This window comes from Bos indicus, chromosome 5 (genome assembly GCF_029378745.1).
Source record: "Bos indicus isolate NIAB-ARS_2022 breed Sahiwal x Tharparkar chromosome 5, NIAB-ARS_B.indTharparkar_mat_pri_1.0, whole genome shotgun sequence".
NCBI classification, from domain to species: domain Eukaryota; kingdom Metazoa; phylum Chordata; class Mammalia; order Artiodactyla; family Bovidae; genus Bos; species Bos indicus.
The window spans coordinates 74137845-74157272 of record NC_091764.1 but is presented as its reverse complement, the minus strand read 5'-3'; the positions used below and the strand labels follow the sequence as shown (position 1 = coordinate 74157272).

The 19428-nt window shown below is 40.5% G+C and overlaps 1 protein-coding gene across 21 annotated transcripts in view; it reads left to right on the top strand.

Moving 5' to 3' along the window:
• The window catches only part of RBFOX2 (RNA binding fox-1 homolog 2), a 293466-nt gene that overhangs the window by 86002 nt on the left and 188036 nt on the right, over positions 1-19428 (top strand). For 20 of the 21 annotated variants that reach the window (XR_011566691.1, XR_011566693.1, XR_011566692.1 and 17 more), the window contains exon 2: positions 5461-5511. The exons of the other annotated variant lie outside the window; for it this stretch is intronic. Coding sequence is in view for 17 of the 20 variants with exons in the window: in XM_070789688.1 (XP_070645789.1) it covers positions 5461-5511 (51 nt within the window). In the remaining 3 variants the exon portion in view is untranslated. The remainder of the gene's footprint in view (positions 1-5460; positions 5512-19428) is intronic. 21 annotated transcript variants of the gene reach the window in all.

Sequence of the window (19428 nt, the reverse complement as noted above, 5' to 3'; positions counted from 1 at the left end):
CCACCTATTATCTGTGTTTTATTATCTTCTTCTCTTTGCCACTTTCTCTTCCCTCTCTCCCCATCATCCTAAAACCATGCCTGATTGATTGCTCAGTATCATCGTGTTTATCATCAGCATTGTTAAAATCTGGAGGGAATGGTGTTGAAGTAAATGTACGGACTCCAGAACAAACAAGGCTCTTGGGGATTTTGGAAGGAGCCCTGTTTTTGTTCTGGTCCAAGCTGCACGTGGGCTTTCCAGGTGACTCAGTGCTAAAGAACTTGCTTGCCAAAGTGAGATGTGGGTTTGATTCCTGGGTTGAAAAGATCCCCTGGAGAAGGAAATGGCAACCCACTCCAGTATTCTTGCCTGGAGAATCCCCATGGACAGAGGAACCTAATCATGGGGTCACAAAGGAGTTGGACATGACTGAGCAACTAAGTAACAACAACAAAGCTACAGGTGTCTCCCCTGTAAAACTTGGTGTGAGAATAGCCAGCCAACATTGCCTATTATTAGTATTTTTAAATAACAAGTTTATTAACCTATAATTCACAGGCCATAAATCTCACCCTTTTAAAGTGTTTTTAGTGGTGGTTAGTGTTTTGGGGTTTTCAGCAAAATCAGAGTTGTGAATCCATCATCACTAATTCCAGGACATGTTCATCACCAAAAGTAAAACACAGTACCCATTAGCAGTCACTCCTTTTAGTCCCTAGACTACTCATCTTCTTTCTTTATGGATTTGCCCATTCTGAATATCTCCTATAAATGAAATTATAATTTGTGGCTTTTGTCTCTGATTTTTTTCACTTAGCATGATGATGTTAAAGTTCATCTTTGTTTTACCTATACTTCATTCCTTTTTTATTTCTAAATAATACTCAGTTATACATATACCACACTTTGCCTCTCCATTCATGAGTTGATGGGCATTTGTATTATTTCTGCTTTTTGGCTATTATGAAATAACTCTGCCATGTACGTTTGTGTACAAGGCTTTCTATGGATGTATGTTTTCAGTTTTCTTGGTCACACCTAGTGTGGAATTGCTGGATCACATGGTCACTTTTTTTTTTTTTTTTTTTAACATTTTGAGGGATTTCCAAACTGTTTCCAAAGTGATGCACCATTTTGCACTTCTAACAGCAATGTGAGATTCTAGTTTCTCCATATCATTGATGATGCTGTTATTGTCTGACTGTCTGACTGTAGCTGTCCTAGTGGGTGTATTTCTCATTATGGTTTTGATGTGCATTTTTCTAATGACCAACAGTGTTGAGTATCTTTTCATGTGCTTATTGGCCATTTGTATATCCTCTTTGGAGAACTTCCTGTTCACAGCTTTTGCCCATTTAAAAATTTGGGTTATTTGTCTAAGAGTTCTTTTATGTTCTGGAGTATAAGTCCCTTGTTGGACAAAGGATTTGCAAATATTTTCTCCCATTATGTTGTCTAACTTGATGGTATCTTTTCCTCCCCAGCAGTATTGAGACATAATTGGCATTAACAATGTATAAGTTTAATGTGTACAACTTGTTGGTTTGATACATTTGTATATTACAAAATGATTAATACCATAGCTGTAACTAACACCTGCATCATTGTCACATAATTATCTTTGTGTGTGTCTGTGTGGTGAGAACATTTACAGCCTATTCTCTTAGCAAAGTTCAAGTATATCATACAGTCTTGTTAACTGTAATCACTGTGTGTGTATTAGATCCCCAGAAGTGATGGTGTCCTTTGAAGTACTGAACTTTTAAGTTTTGATGAAGTTCATTTAATCTGTTTTTCCTTTGTCATTTGTGTTTTTGTAGTTATATCGAAGAAACCATTACATAATCAAAGGTCAGGAAGATTTCCTTTGTTTTCTTTTAAGTGTTGTATGATTTCAGGTCTATGATCTGTCTTGAGTTAATTTTGTATATGGCATAAGACAGAGTTCCAGCTTTATTCTTCAACATGAGATATCCAGGTGTTCCAGTGCCATTTGTTGAAAAGGTTATTCTTTGTTCCATTGTTTTTCTTGGCACACTTTTAAAAACTCAGTTGATCATAACTGCAAGGGTTTATGTCTGGACTCGTAGTTGTACCTCGTTGGTCTGTCTGTCTGTTCCTAAAAGTATTACACTGTTTTGATTACTGTAGCTTTGTAATGTGAGCCCTTCAACTTGGTTCTTTCTCATGATTGTTTTGGTACCTATCAGTTGTTTTTTTTTTTTTTGGCACCTATCATTTTTAAAGGCAATTATCTTTGGTGTACTGTCTTTGGGAAGACAATTTATAAATGTCCAAAATAGAGACTTAGGAATAAAAAAAAAGAGAACTTGAATTGTCTGTGAGTCAGCAACTGAATGCTTAATTTGTTCAGTCGCTCAGTTGTGTCCAACTCTTTATGATCCCCATGGACTGCAGCATGCCAGGGTTCCCTGTTCTTCACCACCTCCTGGAGCTTGCTCAAACTCATGTCCATCGAGTCAGTGGTGCCATCCAACCATCTCATCCTCTGTCATCCCCTTCTCCTCCTGCCTTCAATCTTTCCCAGCATCAGGGTCTTTTCTAATGAGTCAGCTCTTTGAATCAGGTGGCCAAAGTATTGGAGTTTCAGCTTCAGCATCAGTCTTTCTAATGAATATTCAGGATTGATTTCCTTTAGGATTGGCTGGTTTGATCTCCTTGAAGTCCAGTTCAGTTCAGTCACTCAGTTGTGTCTGACTCTTTGTGACCCCATTGACTGCAGCACGCCAGGCTTCCCTGTCCATCACCAACTCCCGGAGCTTATTCAAACTCTTCCATTGAGCTGGTGATGCCATCAAGAGTCTTCTCCAGCACCATGGCTCAAAAGCATCAGTTCTTTGGCATTTAGCTTTCTTTATGGTCCAACTCTCACATTCATACATGGCTACTGGAAAAACCATAGCTTTTGACTATACGGACCTTCGTGGGCAAAGCAATGTCTCTGCTTTTTAATACGCTGTCCAGGTTTGTCATAGCTTTTCTTCCAAGGAGCAAGCGTCTTTTAATTTTGTGGCTGCAGTCACTATCTGCAGTGATTTTGGAGCCCAAGAAAATAATGTCTGTCACTGTTTCCCTCTCTATTTGCCATGAAGTGATGGGACCGGATGCCATGATCTTTGTTTTTTGAATGTTGAGGTTTAAGCCAGCTTTTTCACTCTCCCCTTTCACCTTCATCAAGAGGCTCTTTAGTTCCGCTTCTCTCTCTGCCCTAAGGGTGGTGTCATCTGCATATCTGAGGTTATTGATACTTCTGGCAATCTTGATTCCAGCTTGTGCTTCATCCAGCCCTTCATTTCACATGATGTACTCTGCATATAAGTTAAATTAGCAGAGTGACAGTTTACAGCCTTGACATACTCCTTTCCCAGTTTTGAACCAGTTTGTTGTGCTATGTCCGGTTGTAGCTGTTGCTTCCTGACCTGCATACACATTTCTCCGGAGGCAGGTAAGGTGGTCTGGTATTCCCATCTCTTACAAGAATTTTCCACACTTTGTTGTGTTCCACACAGTCAGAGCCTTTAGCATAGTTAGTGAAGCAGATGGTTTTTTTTTTTTTTGGAATTTTCTTGCTTTTTCTATGCTCCAACGATTCCTAATAATTTCTGATTATTGAACCTTGTTTATTTATTTACACATTCTTTTGAATGTCCAGCATGTGTTAGACACTGTGCTTGACTGTGGGGAAATCATGATGAAGACATGGGGTCTATGCAGGGAGCTTAAGTTGACACCTTGCGCTTTCATGTTTTTGAAAGGAGTGTGTACTTTTGATGATCAAAGATGTAGATAAAATCAAAGCAGATGTACCATTAGATGGAAGGTTCACTATCTTGTCATAAAAGAAGGTCCTATCAATGAAAATTCTTAACTTACCGTCTGCTAGTAGGAGTGGAAATACAAATGAATTGAAGAGGATGAATATCTTTGAGGTAGCTGTATTGAGCCCCTTGAAAAAACTACAGAAACACTATTTTCTCATTTACATCTTTATGTGCATGTGTGTCTTCTCCCATTCTAAAGTTCCCTTGGAGGCAAGGGCCTTGTTTTATTCATCTTTCTTACTCTGTCAGTCATCTAAACAGTTCTTGCAAAATATAAGATATTCAGTGTATGTAAACTGAATGACTGAATGAGTCAAGTAAGCCATGAGTGAGTGCTCATATGGTATGACCTTATACTTAATTAGGGTTTGCATAGCTTCTATTGGTTACCATTCTAGGCCTCAAGGATCTTGATTTAATGGTTAATGTGAAGATGAGACACTCAGTATGATGTGGGTGTGTGCATGCTAAGTCACTTCATTTGGGTACAACTCTGCACAATCCCACGGACTGTAGTCCGCCAGGCTCCTCTGTCTATGGGATTCTCCAGGCAAGAATGCTGGAGTGGGTCGCCATTCCCTCCTCGAGGGGTCTTCCTGACTGAGGGACTGAACCCATGTGTCTGATGTCTCCTGCATTGGCAGGCGAGTTCTATACCACCGGTGCCACCTGGGAAGACCTACTCAGTATGATACACCTTTAAAAAAAAATGAATTTAATTATAAATAATACGGAAAGTAAATTGTGCAAATAACCTAATAAATTTAACACGTATACGTATTAGGAGTCACTTGAGTCCATAGGATGTAGGATGGTAGAGGAAGTCTGGAACAGGGGCAAAATTGAAGGAAGGCAGAGTGATAGAGGGAAGGGACAAAATTTGTCCAGGTCAAGAGGCAGTTCTTAGTAGGGGTGATGCTGTCCCCTTCCCAATGATGGTACTTTTGGAAATATGTGAAGGTTTTTCGTTGTCCAGTGTTCGGGAGTGCTACTGGCTTTTAGAGTTCAGGGGCCAGACATGCTGGAGTCCCATAGTGTGAAGTTAAGAGTTGATCTGCCCCAAATCCCTGGACTGCTCTGTTGGAGAGGCTCTGAGAAGCAAACATTTAGCTGGATGAGGAGGAACACAGTGCTTTATGGATAGTGCTCCTAAGAAAATACTGTTTTTCATGTTTTTGTTTTTGTTTTTTTTTGCTATCCTGCATGCTGAACTCCGGAGAAGGCAATGGCACCCCACTCCAGTACTCTTGCCTGGAAAATCCCATGGACGGAGGAGCCTGGTAGGCTGCAGTCCTTGGGGTCGCTAAGAGTCGGACACGACTGAGCGACTTCACTTTCTCTTTTCACTTTCATGCATTGGAGAAGGAAATGGCAACCCACTCCAGTGTTCTTGCCTGGAGAATCCCAGGGACGGGGAAGCCTGGTGGGCTGCTGTCTATGGGGTCACACAGAGTCAGACACAACTGAAGTGACTTAGCATAGCATAGCATGCTGAACTCAGAGATGTTCATAGGTAGAGTGGAGTAGAGCAGTGGAACACCTTAGGAACTACTGCAGGAATTTATGTCTGATCATTTTGGATGATTCTTAACACTGTCTTTTGTCTTATGGTTTTCTTTTCTTTTCTTTGTCTCAGAACGAGCCTCTGACCCCAGGTTATCATGGATTCCCAACACGGGACAGCCAGGTTGGTATAAGTTGTTTATAACTCAGATGTGGTGTGTGTGTCTTTTATCTAAGAGTGCTACATGATAGAGAGCATTTCCTGGAATTATTTATTTTGGAGAGTGATTTGGTTAGTTTCAGCAATGAATTTACATTAGCAATATATAAAACATATTTCTTAACCTTAAAGGTATTGTAATCACATTATTGAAATTGTGGATATTATAGGGGGAAAGTCACTCAAGCACAGTTGTGATTGCTTTTGTTTTTTCTTTTACAAGCTACATGATAATTTTTTTAACCTGGTTTTCTTGATGTCTCATAATTTTGTGTTGGACTTGTCTGTTTATTCCCAACCACTTAGCCCCTGCCTCACAGATTTTTGGAGTCCCTGTGGTAATCAGCAACAAGAAAATTCCATTCTTGTCCCTGGGGGAATTCAGCCTTATGGTTTTAATCAGGGAAGTTTCTGCTGCCTTTCTTTGTTAGATTAGGGAGGATGATTGGAGAAAGCCCAGGCCCCATTTGTGGGTTAGAGCGAAACTGTCTCCTGCCAAGACATCCTCAGAAAGGTTTAGGGAAGAGTGTAGAACGCCTTCCCTATTTGTGTGCTTTTCGGATCTGGTGAGGCTGACAGAGTTAGGGTAGAACAGGTTAGCCTGCCTCAGAGAAATGATATAAGACACCTTGCCTCTGGAATTTACCTCCTGCTGTTTGGAGATATTGATACTCTTCAGATTTAAAAGGGTAGCTCCTAGAAATATCTCTGTATTTCTAGCCATCATTTATATCTTTGAATGCCTATCCACTATTCCTTATCAGTTCAGTTCAGTCACTCAGTCGTGTCCAACTCTGTGCAAACCCATGAACCGCAACACGCCAGGCCTCCCTGTCATCACCAACTCCCGGAGTCCACGCAAACCCATGTCCATCAAGTCGGTGATGCCATCCAACCATCTCATCCTCTGTCTTCCCCTTCTCCTCCTGCCCTCAGTCTTTCCCAGCATCAGGGTCTTTTCCAGTGAGTCAGCTCTTCGCATCGGGTTGCCAAAGGTATTGGAGTTTCAGCTTCAGCATCAGTCCTTCCAATGAACACCCAGGACTGATCTCCTTTAGGATGGACTGGTTGGATCTCCTTGCTGTCCAAGGGACTCTCAAGAGTCTTCTCCAACACCACAGTTCAAAAGCATCAATTCTTCGGCGCTCAGCCTTCTTTATAGTCCAGCTCTCACATGACCACTGGAAAAACCATAACCTTGACTAGATGGACCTTTGTGGATAAAGTGATGTCTCTGCTTCTTAATACACTGTCTAGGTTGGTCATAACTTTCCTTCCAAGGAGTAAGTGTCTTTTAATTTCATGGCTGCAGTCACCATCTGCAGTGATTTGGGAGCCCCAAAAAATGAAGTCAGCCACTGTTTCCACTGTTTCCCCATCTATTTGCCATGAAGTGATGGGACCAGATGCCGTGATCTTCGTTTTCTGAATGTTGAGCTTTAACCCAACTTTTTCACTCTCCACTTTCACTTTCATCAAGAGGCTTTTTAGTTCTTCTTCACTTTCTGCCATAAGGATGGTGTCATCTGCATATCTGAGATTATGGATAGTTCTCCTGGTAATCTTGATTCCAGCTTGTGCTTCTTCCAGCCCAGCGTTTCTCATGATGTACTCTGCATATAAGTTAAATAAGCAGGGTGACAATATACAGCCTTGACATATTTCTTTTCCTATTTGGAACCAGTCTGTTGTTCCATGTCCAGTTCTAACTGTTGCTTCCTGACCTGCATCCAGGTTTCTTAAGAGGCAGGTCAGGTGGTCTGGTATTCCCATCTCTTTCAGAAATTTTAAGTTTCTTGTGATCCACACAAAGGCTTTGGCATAGTCAATAAAGCAGAAATGTTTTTCTGGAACTCTCTTGCTTTTTCAGTGATCCAGTGGATGTTGGCAATTTGATCTCTGGTTCCTCTGCCTTTTCTAAAACCAGCTCGAACATCTGGAAGTTCACGGTTCATGTATTGCTGAAGCCTGGCTTGGAGAATTTTGAGCATTACTTTACTAGCATGTGAGATGAATGCAATTGTGTGGTAGTTTGAGCATTCTTTGGCATTGCCTTTCTTTGGGATTGGAATAAAAACTGACCTTTTCCAGTCCTGTGGACACTGCTGAGTTTTCCAAATTTGCTGGCATATTAAGTGCAGCACTTTCACAACGTCATCTTTCAGGATTTGGAATAGCTCAACTGGAATTCCATCACCTCCACTAGCTTTGTTATTAGTGATGCTTTCTAAGGCCCACTTGACTTCACATTCCAGGATGTCTGGCTCTAGGTGAGTGATCACACCATCGTGATTATCTTGGTCGTGAAGATCTTTTTTGTACAGTTCTTCTGTGTATTCTTGCCATCTCTTCTTAATATCTTCTGCTTCTGTTAGGTCCATACCATTTCTGTCCTTTATCGAGCCCATCTTTGCCTGAAATGTTCCCTTGATATCTCTAATTTTCTTGAAGAGATCTCTAGTCTTTCCCATTCTGTTGTTTTCCTCTATTTCTTTGCATTGATCACTGATAAAGGCTTTCTTATCTCCTTGCTGTTCTTTGGAACTCCACGTTCAAATGGATATAGCTTTCCTTTCTCCTTTGCTTTTTGCTTTCCTTCTTTTCAGCTATTTGTAAGGCCTTCTCAGACAGCCATTTTCCTTTTTTGCATTTCTTTTTCTTGGGGATGGTCTTGATTCCTGACTCCTGTACTGTGTCACGAACCTCCATCCATAGTTCATCAGGCACTCTGTCTATCAGATCTAGTCCCTTAAATCTATTTCTCCCTTCCGCTGTATAGTCATAAGGGATTTGATTTAGGTCATACCTGAAGGGTCTAATGGTTTTCTCCACATTCTTCAATTTCAGTCTGAATTTTCAATCTTATTTGGCAATAAGGAGCTCATGATCTGAGCCACAGTCTGTTCCCGGTCTTGTTTTTGCTGACTATATAGAACTTCTCCATCTTTGGCTGCAAAGAATGTAATCAATGTGATTTCAGTGTCGACCATCTGGTGGTGTCGATGTGTAGAGTCTTCTCTTGTGTTAGGGTTGTCCAAAAAAGTCACTATTATTAGACTTGTCCAGTAATGATCATTAAGGGATGTGCATTATCAGAATGCTAGACCAAGGGGTTGACCTAGTTCCCCTTCCTAGAGCTTAATTAAATCTCATCAAAACCCCTGAAGCTGAGCTTAAACACCAGGATGGTGCCATAATCAACATTCACTATTTGAGTGCCTTCCAGATTTGGAAGTATTGGCTCAGTTCTTGCGTTTCTGGTGTTGAGTTGGCATCAGACTGGTCCAGGTAGGGTATGGCGAAAAGGCGGGAAGAGAAAGTGCTGTTCCTCTCTGTGTTCATCTCCCAGTGGGATCTCTATTGGCACTGAAGGTCGTTCCTATGGGAGCTTTTGGTGAAAGAGATGGTCATTTACCCCAGACTTAAAGATGATGTAGAAGGTCTTCCTGTTTTCTTTCTGGTTTAGATTTGCCCTAGAGCTTCTGTAAGCTGTGAAATTCATGTCCTTTGATAGCAGTTCTGTATCCTGGCCATATAACGGAAAAAGTACCATTGCTTGGAGATCTAGGCCCCAGAGATTCTGATTGAGTGGGGCTAAGATTGGGCTTAACCATTCAGGTATTTAGAAATTCCTCCAGGTGATTTTTGCAGCCAAAATAAAAAACTACAATCCTTTGGGCTGCTTTGAAATGAGTGACATTTTCTATTTCACCCTGTACTTTCCACCTAGGATCTTGAAAACATAAGGAATCGTGGTCAGTCTCTGAATCTACTTTTGTATACTAACTCAAATATTTGCTTATAAAATGTTGCTTATTTTGGATATAGGCTTATTTTAGATATAGGAAGGTAAAACTAATTGAAGTTAAGTGTGGGGAACAGACTCACAAAGTTTAAAAGAATCTGAAAAGGTTCCACATAATGTGTCTTCCTGTGGGGATTACAGATCAATAAGGAATTAAGCAGAAGGAATTAAGAGGAATTTGTTAAAGCACAAAAAGTAGTCTCTGCTTAGAACCACTTTACTTTTCCTTTCTTTTGCAGCGGGACCCGCTTCTGTAGCCTGCACGTTTATTACACATACTGTCTGCTGTGGGCCTATGCAGACCCTTTTGCTGTGGTTTAAGGCTGCTTAATTTACTTTGAGGCACATTCTGATGGTGCCGGTTTATTTTAGTTTAATTTCTTGGGTTTTATTTTGTTTTTCTGTCTGGATCTTTGAATTAGAGACCTTAGTGTAGTGCAAACAGGCAAATATTGAATGGCTGCTTGTTGCATTTGATGAATACAGAATCCAAATGAATCCTGCTAATTAATGCGCCTAACCTTGTGAACTCTCACTTTGTGCTGTGAGATTTGGGAGGCATTTATCAGTGTGAAACACTGGTCACTGAGCAGCCTGAGCTGGGCAGAAACTGAACTTGTGGTCTTTACACCTCCCCAGAGTGCTTTGGCTCAGCACATCCAGAGACCAGAGAGTGGAGGTGAAGGTGAACTTTAATTATGTGAATCTTTATTTGTTTTTCCTTATTTTTTTGCATTTCCTTTCTAAGTAAATAGGAACCATCTCCAGACAGAATTCCTCTCAGCATCTAATGGTGATTTTAAAAGAGATAAAAATGACAATCTTTTGACTCTTGCAGAGTGTGGCTTTCATCAGTATTTTCTCCCCTTATCCTCACCACCACCTCTTGAATGGATAAGGCAAGTATTTCCTTTGGAAAGATAAGGAAACAGGCACACAGAGATTAAAGTGACTTATCCACAGTAACAATACAAGTTTGTAGCTGAACTAGCACTGAAATGTGTCCTCTGTTTTTGAGTGTCCTTTCCTCTATACTGGCCATTATTGACTTGACAAAGGAAAATGTGGTCATGTGCAGTATTTCTGCTTACTGACTTTATTTATTTATCATTTGGGGGCTTCATAGATCCCTTAACACTGAACTATAAATCTTTGAGTCCATGACCCTGGTTAAGAATTATAACAACAAAGTTCCTTAGCACTAAGTGGGCCAGCATTTCACCGTTATGGTGACCCTTTTCACCCTGTTACACACACCCCTGATAACACATGGAATCAAAAATGTGAGAAGGAAAGGAGGGGAGAAAAATCCACCTGTCACCTCATAGAGGTTTTGCTTTTTTATGCAATTTCAGCTCAGCGTTCTTTCCCAGTCAGTTAACAGGCTTTCAAGGATGGCACTCCATTGCTTTTACAAAGCACTCCGAGCACATCACAGTGCTTGCTGATGTGGTCCCTCCATGGAAGTGGAGGCGACAGACATGTTCCAGATTAGCAGAAGTGAAAACCTGCTCAGAAAGGCTGAATATTTTATCTCAGGCCATGCAGAATTTTAGGTTGATGACACAGTGTCATGGTTTAGATTCCTAGCTCTGTGATTTATGTGTATATGCACGTGCTTATGATAGAGTTCCTAAGTGTTGATTAAGGCTGGAATACTTTGTGGGTTTGTAATGTTCTCTGAATGAGAGAATATTTGTGTGCATTAGCACCAGAGATTTTATTCAGAAGGGACCTGGGAACAGCAGACTGATTAGAAGGGGCCTTGGTTCTGCACAGAAACTAATTGTTTCCGCTAATGTTTTTATTTTTTTGGAATGGTTTTCAGAGGCCCCTAGGAACTAGGAACTACAGTCGGGGATGGCGATGGCACCCCACTCCAGTGCACTTGCCTGGAAAATCCAATGGATGGAGGAGCCTGGTGGGCTGCAGTCCATGGAGTCATGAAGAGTCGGACACGATTGAGCGACTTCACTTTCATGCATTGGAGAAGGAAATGGCAACCCACTCCAGTGTTCTTGCCTGGAGAATCCCGGGGACTCGGGAGCCTGGTGGGCTGCCATCTATGGGGTTGCACAGAGTCGGACACGACTGAAGTGATTTTAGCAGCAGCAGCAGCAGGAACTACAGTGGTAGTCCTAAACCTAGACCTTGCCTGTCACCTCTTGGTGCTACAACGTACATCTGCTGTAATTAGGGTGACTGTATATAGTTTATCATTCAAGTTGGGGCAGTTTTGAGAGAGTAAAGGGATGCTAGTGTTGAAATAGTCTGAGGCAGATCTTAATGAATGGGATGTATGGTCATCCTAGCTATGATTGAAGAAATACAGAGAGTATCCCCTTAACCGGTCCCTGGAGGAGGGCATGGCAGCCCACTCCAGTATTGTCTCCTGGAGAAGCCCATGGCCATAGCAGCCTGGCAGGCTACAGTCCCTGGGGTCGCAGAGAATTGGACATGACTAAGCAACTGAACACCCCTTAACTGGGGTGATAAGGTTTGGGATTATGGCTTGGTGCATTGCCCACACTTGACCTGTGGGCATGAAGCATTGCCATTCACATTGGAGATGAGAGCACACTCTTGGTTGGGTTTCAGGTGTTGAATCAGCTAAGGAACTGGAATGTTAGTCAATTATTTTGCAGTTTACAGCGTGTGCTTCCATGTGTCAGTATGTTCAGCTTTGATCTTCACAACAGCTCTGCTAGGAAGCTCAGGCTTTATTATCCCTACTTTGTAGCTAAGAAAACCAAAGTAGAGTTTTTTTTTTTTTTTTTTTGACGAAGCCCCTAGCATTGGACTTACTAGGAAAAGACTTTTTTTTTAATTAATTATTTTAGTTGGAGGATAATTTACAATATTTTGATGGTTTTTTCCATACTTTCCCAACATGAATCAGCCACAGGTATACATTTGTTCCCCCATCCTGAAACCCCCCCTCCCCCACCTCCCTACCCACCCTGTCCCTCAAAGCAGAGATTTTTAAATGAATTTCCCCTTGTCACATAGTTAGTGGCACAATTAGACTGGAGCCCTGGATTTTCAGCCTCCGAGTCTTGTAGTTTCCTCTTGTACTCTTCTGTCAGTGTTCTCTCCTCTTTAAATGGGGATGTTCTCATCCTCCTGTGGCAAGATAAGATATTACGGAATCTTTGGAGAATGTAACAGCACGGAAAGTCTTCATATGAACTGGAAGTTCCTTGCATAGCTTATTTCTGTCAAGTTTTCTTCCTATTTTGTTTGTTAAAATAACTTATGGTCTACAGTTTATCTTTTTTTATTTTATGAATTTACTTACTTTTGCTTGCTGGCTACACTGTGGCCTATGATTGTGATTTGCTGTTTACATTAGAGAACACTGCTTTCCTGGGAGTGTCAAGAAGAACATGCCCATGAGGAATGAAATAAAACTTCCTGTTATAATTTTGGATTTTTAATACAAAGAAAAGCAATGGCACAGTGTTAGACTCTGATTTTTTAAGTGCTAGTCAGTGGCTCCTTAAAGAGTTTTTTCCTTCAATTTTCTAAAAATCTGTCCAAGAGCTGTTATATGGACATGATAAAGTGATTCTGACAAAATGGGAATTTCAAAGAAGATGACAGATGTGACTGAGATAATTAGGGATTTAAATTTGGAGTAGCAGTCTTTTAGTTTAGAGGGAAGATTATAAATTTATCTAAGAGATTTTTATCCCCAAAGTATTTTCTTTCTTCTTAAGGATTTTTAATTTCCCCTTTTCTCACCAGTTAACTTTTTTTTATAATCCCCAGAATGAACTTTACTTTTGTCCAGTTTTTCGCAAATGAAGTTTTAGGGCTTATTTTCATTGGGAGCCTTGGGCAATAGCAAGTGAGTTTTCTGTCATACTCATTTGTTTTGGTGGCAAAGAAATGATGGCTGTTTTTCTTTCCTTGGGGTGATTTGGAATGGAGGACATAGTAAGGGTGTTCAAGGTCTTACGAGCTCAGAGCTTTCAAGCTTAAAAAAGACGGCAGTTTCTAGTAAACGATAGCTTTACATCATGACCCAGTACACTCACACATGCACATACACAAACATAAGAGTTAAATTAGTCTTACCAAAATTTCTTATCCATACTGTGTTCTTCAGTTCAGTTCAGTCTCTCAGTCGTGTCCGACTCTTTGCAACCCCGTGAATCACGGCATGCCAGGCCACCCTGTCCATCACCAACTCCCGGAGTTCACTCAGACTCACGTCCATTGAGTCGGTGATGCCATCCAGCCATCTCATCCTCTGTCGTCCCCTTCTCCTCCTGCCCCCAATCCCTCCCAGCATCAGGGTCTTTTCCAGTGAGTCAACTCTTTGCATGAGGTGGCCAAAGTACTGGAGTTTCAGCTTCAGCATCAGTCCTTCCAATGAACACCCAGGGCTGATCTCCTTTAGAATGGACTGGTTGTATCTCCTTGCAGTCCGAGGGACTCTCAAGAGTCTTCTCCAGCACCACAGTTCAAAAGCATCAATTCTTTGGCACTCAGCTTTCTTTTCAGTCCAACTCTCACATCTATACATGACCACTGGAAAAACCATAGCCTTGATTAGACGGACCTTTGTTGGCAAAGTAATGTCTCTGCTTTTGAATATGCTATCTAGGTTGGTCATAACTTTCCTTCCATGGAGTAAGCGTCTTTTAATTTCATGGCTGCAGTCACTATCTGCAGAGATTTTGGAGCCCCCAAAAATAAAGTCTGACACTGTCTCCACTGTTTCCCCATCTGTTTGCCATGAAGTGGTGGGACCAGATGCCATGATCTTAGTTTTCTGAATGTTGAGTTTTAAGCCAACTTTCCCCCTCTCCTCTTTCACTTTCATCAAGAGACTTTTTAGTTCCTCTTCACTTTCTGCCATAAGGGTGGTGTCATCTGCATATCTGAGGTTAGTGATATTTCTCCCAGCAATCTTGATTCCAGCTTGTGCTTCTTCCAGCCCAGCGTTTCTCACGATGTACTCTGCATATAAGTTAAATAAGCAGGGTGACAATATACAGCCTTGACGTACTCCTTTTCCTATTTGGAACCAGTCTGTTGTTCCGTGTCCAGTTCTAACTGTTGCTTCCTGACCCGCATATAGGTTTCTCAAGAGGCAGGTCAGGTGGTCTGGTATTCCCATCTCTTTCAGAATTTTCCACAGTTTATTGTGATCCACACAGTCAAAGGCTTTGGCATAGTCAATAAAGCAGAAATAGATATTTTTCTGGAACTCTCTTGCTTTTTCGATGATCCAGCAGATGTTGGCAATTTGATCTCGGGTTCCTCTGCCTTTTCTAAAACCAGCTTGATCATCTGGAAGTTCACGGTTCACATATTGCTGAAGCCTGGCTTGGAGAATTTTGAGCATTACTTTACTAGTGTGTGAGATGAATGCAGTTGTGTGGTAGTTTGAGCATTCTTTGGCGTTGCCTTTCTTTGGGATTGGAATGAAAACTGACCTTTTCCAGTCCTGTGGCCACTGCTGAGTTTTCCAAATTTGCTGGCATATTGAGTGCAGCACTTTCACAGCATCACCTTCCAGGATTTGAAATAGCTCAACTGGAATTCCATCACCTCCACTAGCTTTGTTCGTAGTGATGCTTCCTAAAGCCCACTTGCCTTCACCTTCCAGGATATCTGGCTCTAGATGAGTGATCACACCATCGTGATTCTCTGTGGTATTTTCTATTCTGTTCCATTAAAAAAAAACAAAACTGTTGATTGTGACTAACAATTAATTGACTAGAATTGATTTCCTGAACTCACTAATGGATGGATTGCAGTTTGCAGTTTTGAAAAATAAGATTCGAGTAATTGTTGTTCTTAAAATGCCACCCTAGAGAAACCTCATACATAGCCTTTAGCTGTCACTTTTCCATCCTTTGCACACATGCGCCATTGATCTGCTTTCTGTCTATGTGTATTTGCCTATTCTGGACATTTAATGAAAGCATAATCGTACAGTATCTGGTCTTGGCTTAGATGGTAAAGTGTCTGTCTACAATGTGGGAGACTTGGGTTCGATCCCTGGGTCAGGAAGATTCCCTGGAGAAGGAAAGGGCAACCCACTCCAGTACTCTTGCCTAGAAAGTCCCATGGACAGAGGAGCCTGGTGCAGGCTACCATCCATGGGGTCGCAAAGAGTCGGACACGACTGAGTGACTTCACTCACTGGCTTTAGTGACTGGCTTCTTTCACTTGGTGTAATGTTTTGAGCGTTCATCTATGTTGTAGCGTGTATCAGTACTTTCTATTTTTGATGGAATAGTATCTCACTGTATGGATTTAGGAGTATGTTTTTGTGAGCTCATTGCCTACCTCTGTAATTCATCTCCTGCCCCTCTCTTACTTACTGTCAGCTTCAGCTGCATTGGCCATTCTTTCCATTTTTTAACTTTGGGAGCTTGATTTCAGCTTCAGCTGTGGAGTCACTGTCAGATCTGCAGTGCTTTTGACCCAGATCTTCCCCTTCTCATTCAGGTCACAGGGACAAAATTTACTTCTCAGAGAAGCCTTCCCAGCCGACACCAGTCTAAAGTTATCCACATATACACTCTCTCTCATTATCTTAAATTATCTAGCGTGTATACTTTATTGTCTATCTCTTCCACCAAAATATAAGTTCTGTGCAAGTTGTGACATTGCTTAGAGCAGAGCTAGGCATGTAGGAGGAGATCAATAAGTATTTGTTGAATGAATAAATGAAAAATATTCTCAGTTTAATGTGAAGCTTTTGAAAGATTTTAAGCAGAGAATAACATGATCTGCTTTACATTTTTCAAAACTACATTGTAGTTGCTGTAAAGAATGAATACTTAGTGTCCCCCACTCGCCCCCACCTCCACACACAAAAAGGCAACATTAGAACTATCTAGACAACAGCGTTTTCATTTGCTGTGTTTAGTATCAGTTCCAGCTAGCACTTAGTTGTTGAATAAGAAATTTTACCCCACTGCCATTTCTCAGTTGGAAACTGGATTAAAATGACAGATTCAGAAATAAAATGTTTCATATCTCTTTCTTTTTAAAAAAAACTTTTAATTTCTTTAAAAAAATTTTATATTTAAGTGTAGCCTTAGCAGCAGCAGCAGCACCAGTTAACTATGTTGTGATAGTTTCAGATGAACAGTGAAGGGACTCCGCCATTCGTATACTTGTTTCCGTTCTTCCCCAAATTCCTCTATCATCCAGGCTGCCATATAACATTGAACAGAGTTCCTGTGCTATACAGTAGGTCCTTGTTGGTTATCCATTTTAAATACAGCAGTGTGTGCATGTCCATCCCAAGTTGCCCAACTATTCCTTCCTCCTTCATACCTCTCTTTTATCTCACAATCAAGAGTAATTATTGTACTGCCCCACCTTTTTTTTAAACTAAAAATACTTCTACTTTGCTCTTAAATTACAAAAAGTATGCAATCGCTTTCTTTTCTTCCTGGTAGGTTACCTAGAACCCTGCTTTCAGCCTCATGCAAAATTTATTCAAATGTTGCTTCTCTTCAGAATCAGACACCGGTCACCCGTCAGTGGCTCAGGTCCTTGTGTGCGTTGCCTTACACCCTCTAGTGGATGAAGGGCTGGTAAAGGCTGCAGCTTCAAACCATTCATTGGCTTCAGACTTAATATTGCCTTTTAGATTATTCCATCCTGTAGAAAGTTCATAAACATCTCTCTCTCCTAGGAAAGACCATTTTATTTCTTGTTACTTACAACCATGCACCTAAATCACATGCTTGTTTTGATATTTCTTGATTTATCAGTTTGAAGCTCTATCCTTTGGCTTCCTACTTACTATTGGAGGTGAGAAATTAGCAGTTTTATAGACAAAGCCTTCCTTCTAACAAAGCCTTTTTATTTTTTGCTAAATCAGTGTTCATTATTCATTTATGTTTACGTAATACATACATTATTATGAGTGAATATAGCTGAACCGTAAGAGATCATGATTACATTCCCTTTCTTATATACTTTTTTGTTTCCCCTGGAGTTATTTAATACATACGTATATATGTATAGAAAATACATATGTATGTTTAGTAATTACTTTTTAAAAAGCGTGAAGAGAAAGTGAAGATCGCTCAGTTATGTCCGACTCTTTGCAACTCCATGGACTATACAGTCCATGGCATTCTCCAGGCCAGAATACTGGAGTGGGTAGCCTTTCCCTTTTCCGGGGGATCTTCCCAACCCAGGGATTGAACCCAGATCTCCCACATTGCAGAAAATTCTTTATCAGCTGAGCCACAAGGGAAGCCCCAGAATACTGGAGTGGGTAGCCTATCCCTTCTCCAGTGGATCTTCCCGACCCAGGAATTGAACCGGGGTCTCCTGCATTGCAGGTGGATTCTTTACCAACTGACCTATGAGGGAATTTCAAAACAGAGTTGCTCAGTCGTGTCCAGCTCTTTGTGACTCTGTGGACTTACACAGTCCATGGAATTCTCCAGGCCAGAAAAGCACTATTGAGACATAATATATGAACTTTGCTCAATGTAAGTGTACTTATTCAAGGATTTTTATTAAATTTATAGGCAAATTTATAGATTTATATTACCATCGCCACAGTCCAGTTTTAGAATATTTTCATTATCCCCCTAAATTTGTTTGCAGTCAATCCCTACTTCCACCCAAGCCCCAGACACCATCTACTTGTTTTCTGACTCTATAAAATTACCTTTTCTGGACATTTCATATATATACAATCATATGATATGTATGTAATGTTTTTTGTATGACTTCTTTCATTTATCATAGTGTTTTTGAGATTCATCCCTGTCGTCGTATGTATCATCATACCATTACTTTTCATTGCTGAATAGTATTCTGTTGAGTGGGTGTACATATTTTGTTAATCCATTTATCAGTTGACAGATACTTGGCTTATTTCCAGTTTGGTTTTTATGAGTACATAATGCTGTTATGAATACTCACAAGTCTTTGTATGGATGTATGTTTTCATTTCTCTTGGGCAGACTTCTAGGAGTGGTATAGCTGGCTTTTGTGGTAAAGTTATGCTTAGTTTTTTTGCAGGGGGTGGTCACCGAACAATTCTAATGGAAGTTATTTTTAAAAACTACTCAAGTAACTCATTATCTTTCTATTACAAATCAAAATAATATCTAGACAATTAAAGGGTTAAATCCAATTTGAAAGGAAAATAAAATATTTCTAAATATTTGACTGAACCTTATAAAAATTTCAATGCAGTAATATGATCGAAGAAATTATAAAAAGTATTATGCTTAACTTTAAGAGACTGCCCAGCTGTTTTCCAAAGTGGCGTGGTTTTATCCATCTCTTTGATTATACTGAGTATATATTGGTATTTCATTGTGGTTTTAATTTGCATTTCCCTGATGATTAAAAATGTAGAGTACGTTTTCATATGCTTATTAGCTATTCATGTATCTTCTTTGTTGAGCTGTCTGTTCAAGTCTTTTGCCCATTTATTTAGTTTTATTTGGTTATACAAATATTTGGTTTGTTTGTCCTCCTACTGTTGAATTGTAAGAGTTCTTTATATACTCTGGATACGAGTTCTTTGTCATATTTACAATTTGGAAATATTTTTTCTCAGTTATACAATTTTGCAAGACAAATCTTCTTCCCCCAATAAATCTGATTCTTATGTGCTAAGTTTAAATAAACTCTGCATAACCATCCTATGAAAACAGGCATTTGATTACCTCTTTTCAGGCCTGGTAATTGCTCCAAAAAGATTGGCAGATTTATAGTGGCTTTGTGTTTGGCTGAGACAGCCTTCTCCAGATCCTTAGTCAAGAGAAATTATGCTACTTTCTGCATGTCTGAAAGGATGTGATATGGTAAGGGATCAGCCAGGTTCATTGGCTACCCCCAACCCACAACCAAGACACTGTAGCTTCTGTGTAAACTTATTTCATAGAAATTCCTCTGTAGACACACACACACACACACACACACACACACACACACACACACTGCCCCCCCCCCACATACCCCACACACATACCACCCCCCGCCACACACACACATACCCATATCCCTGACTTTTGGTTTAAATATCAGCTCTGCCATTGCAGGCTAGATGACCTTGGGCAAGTTTTTTC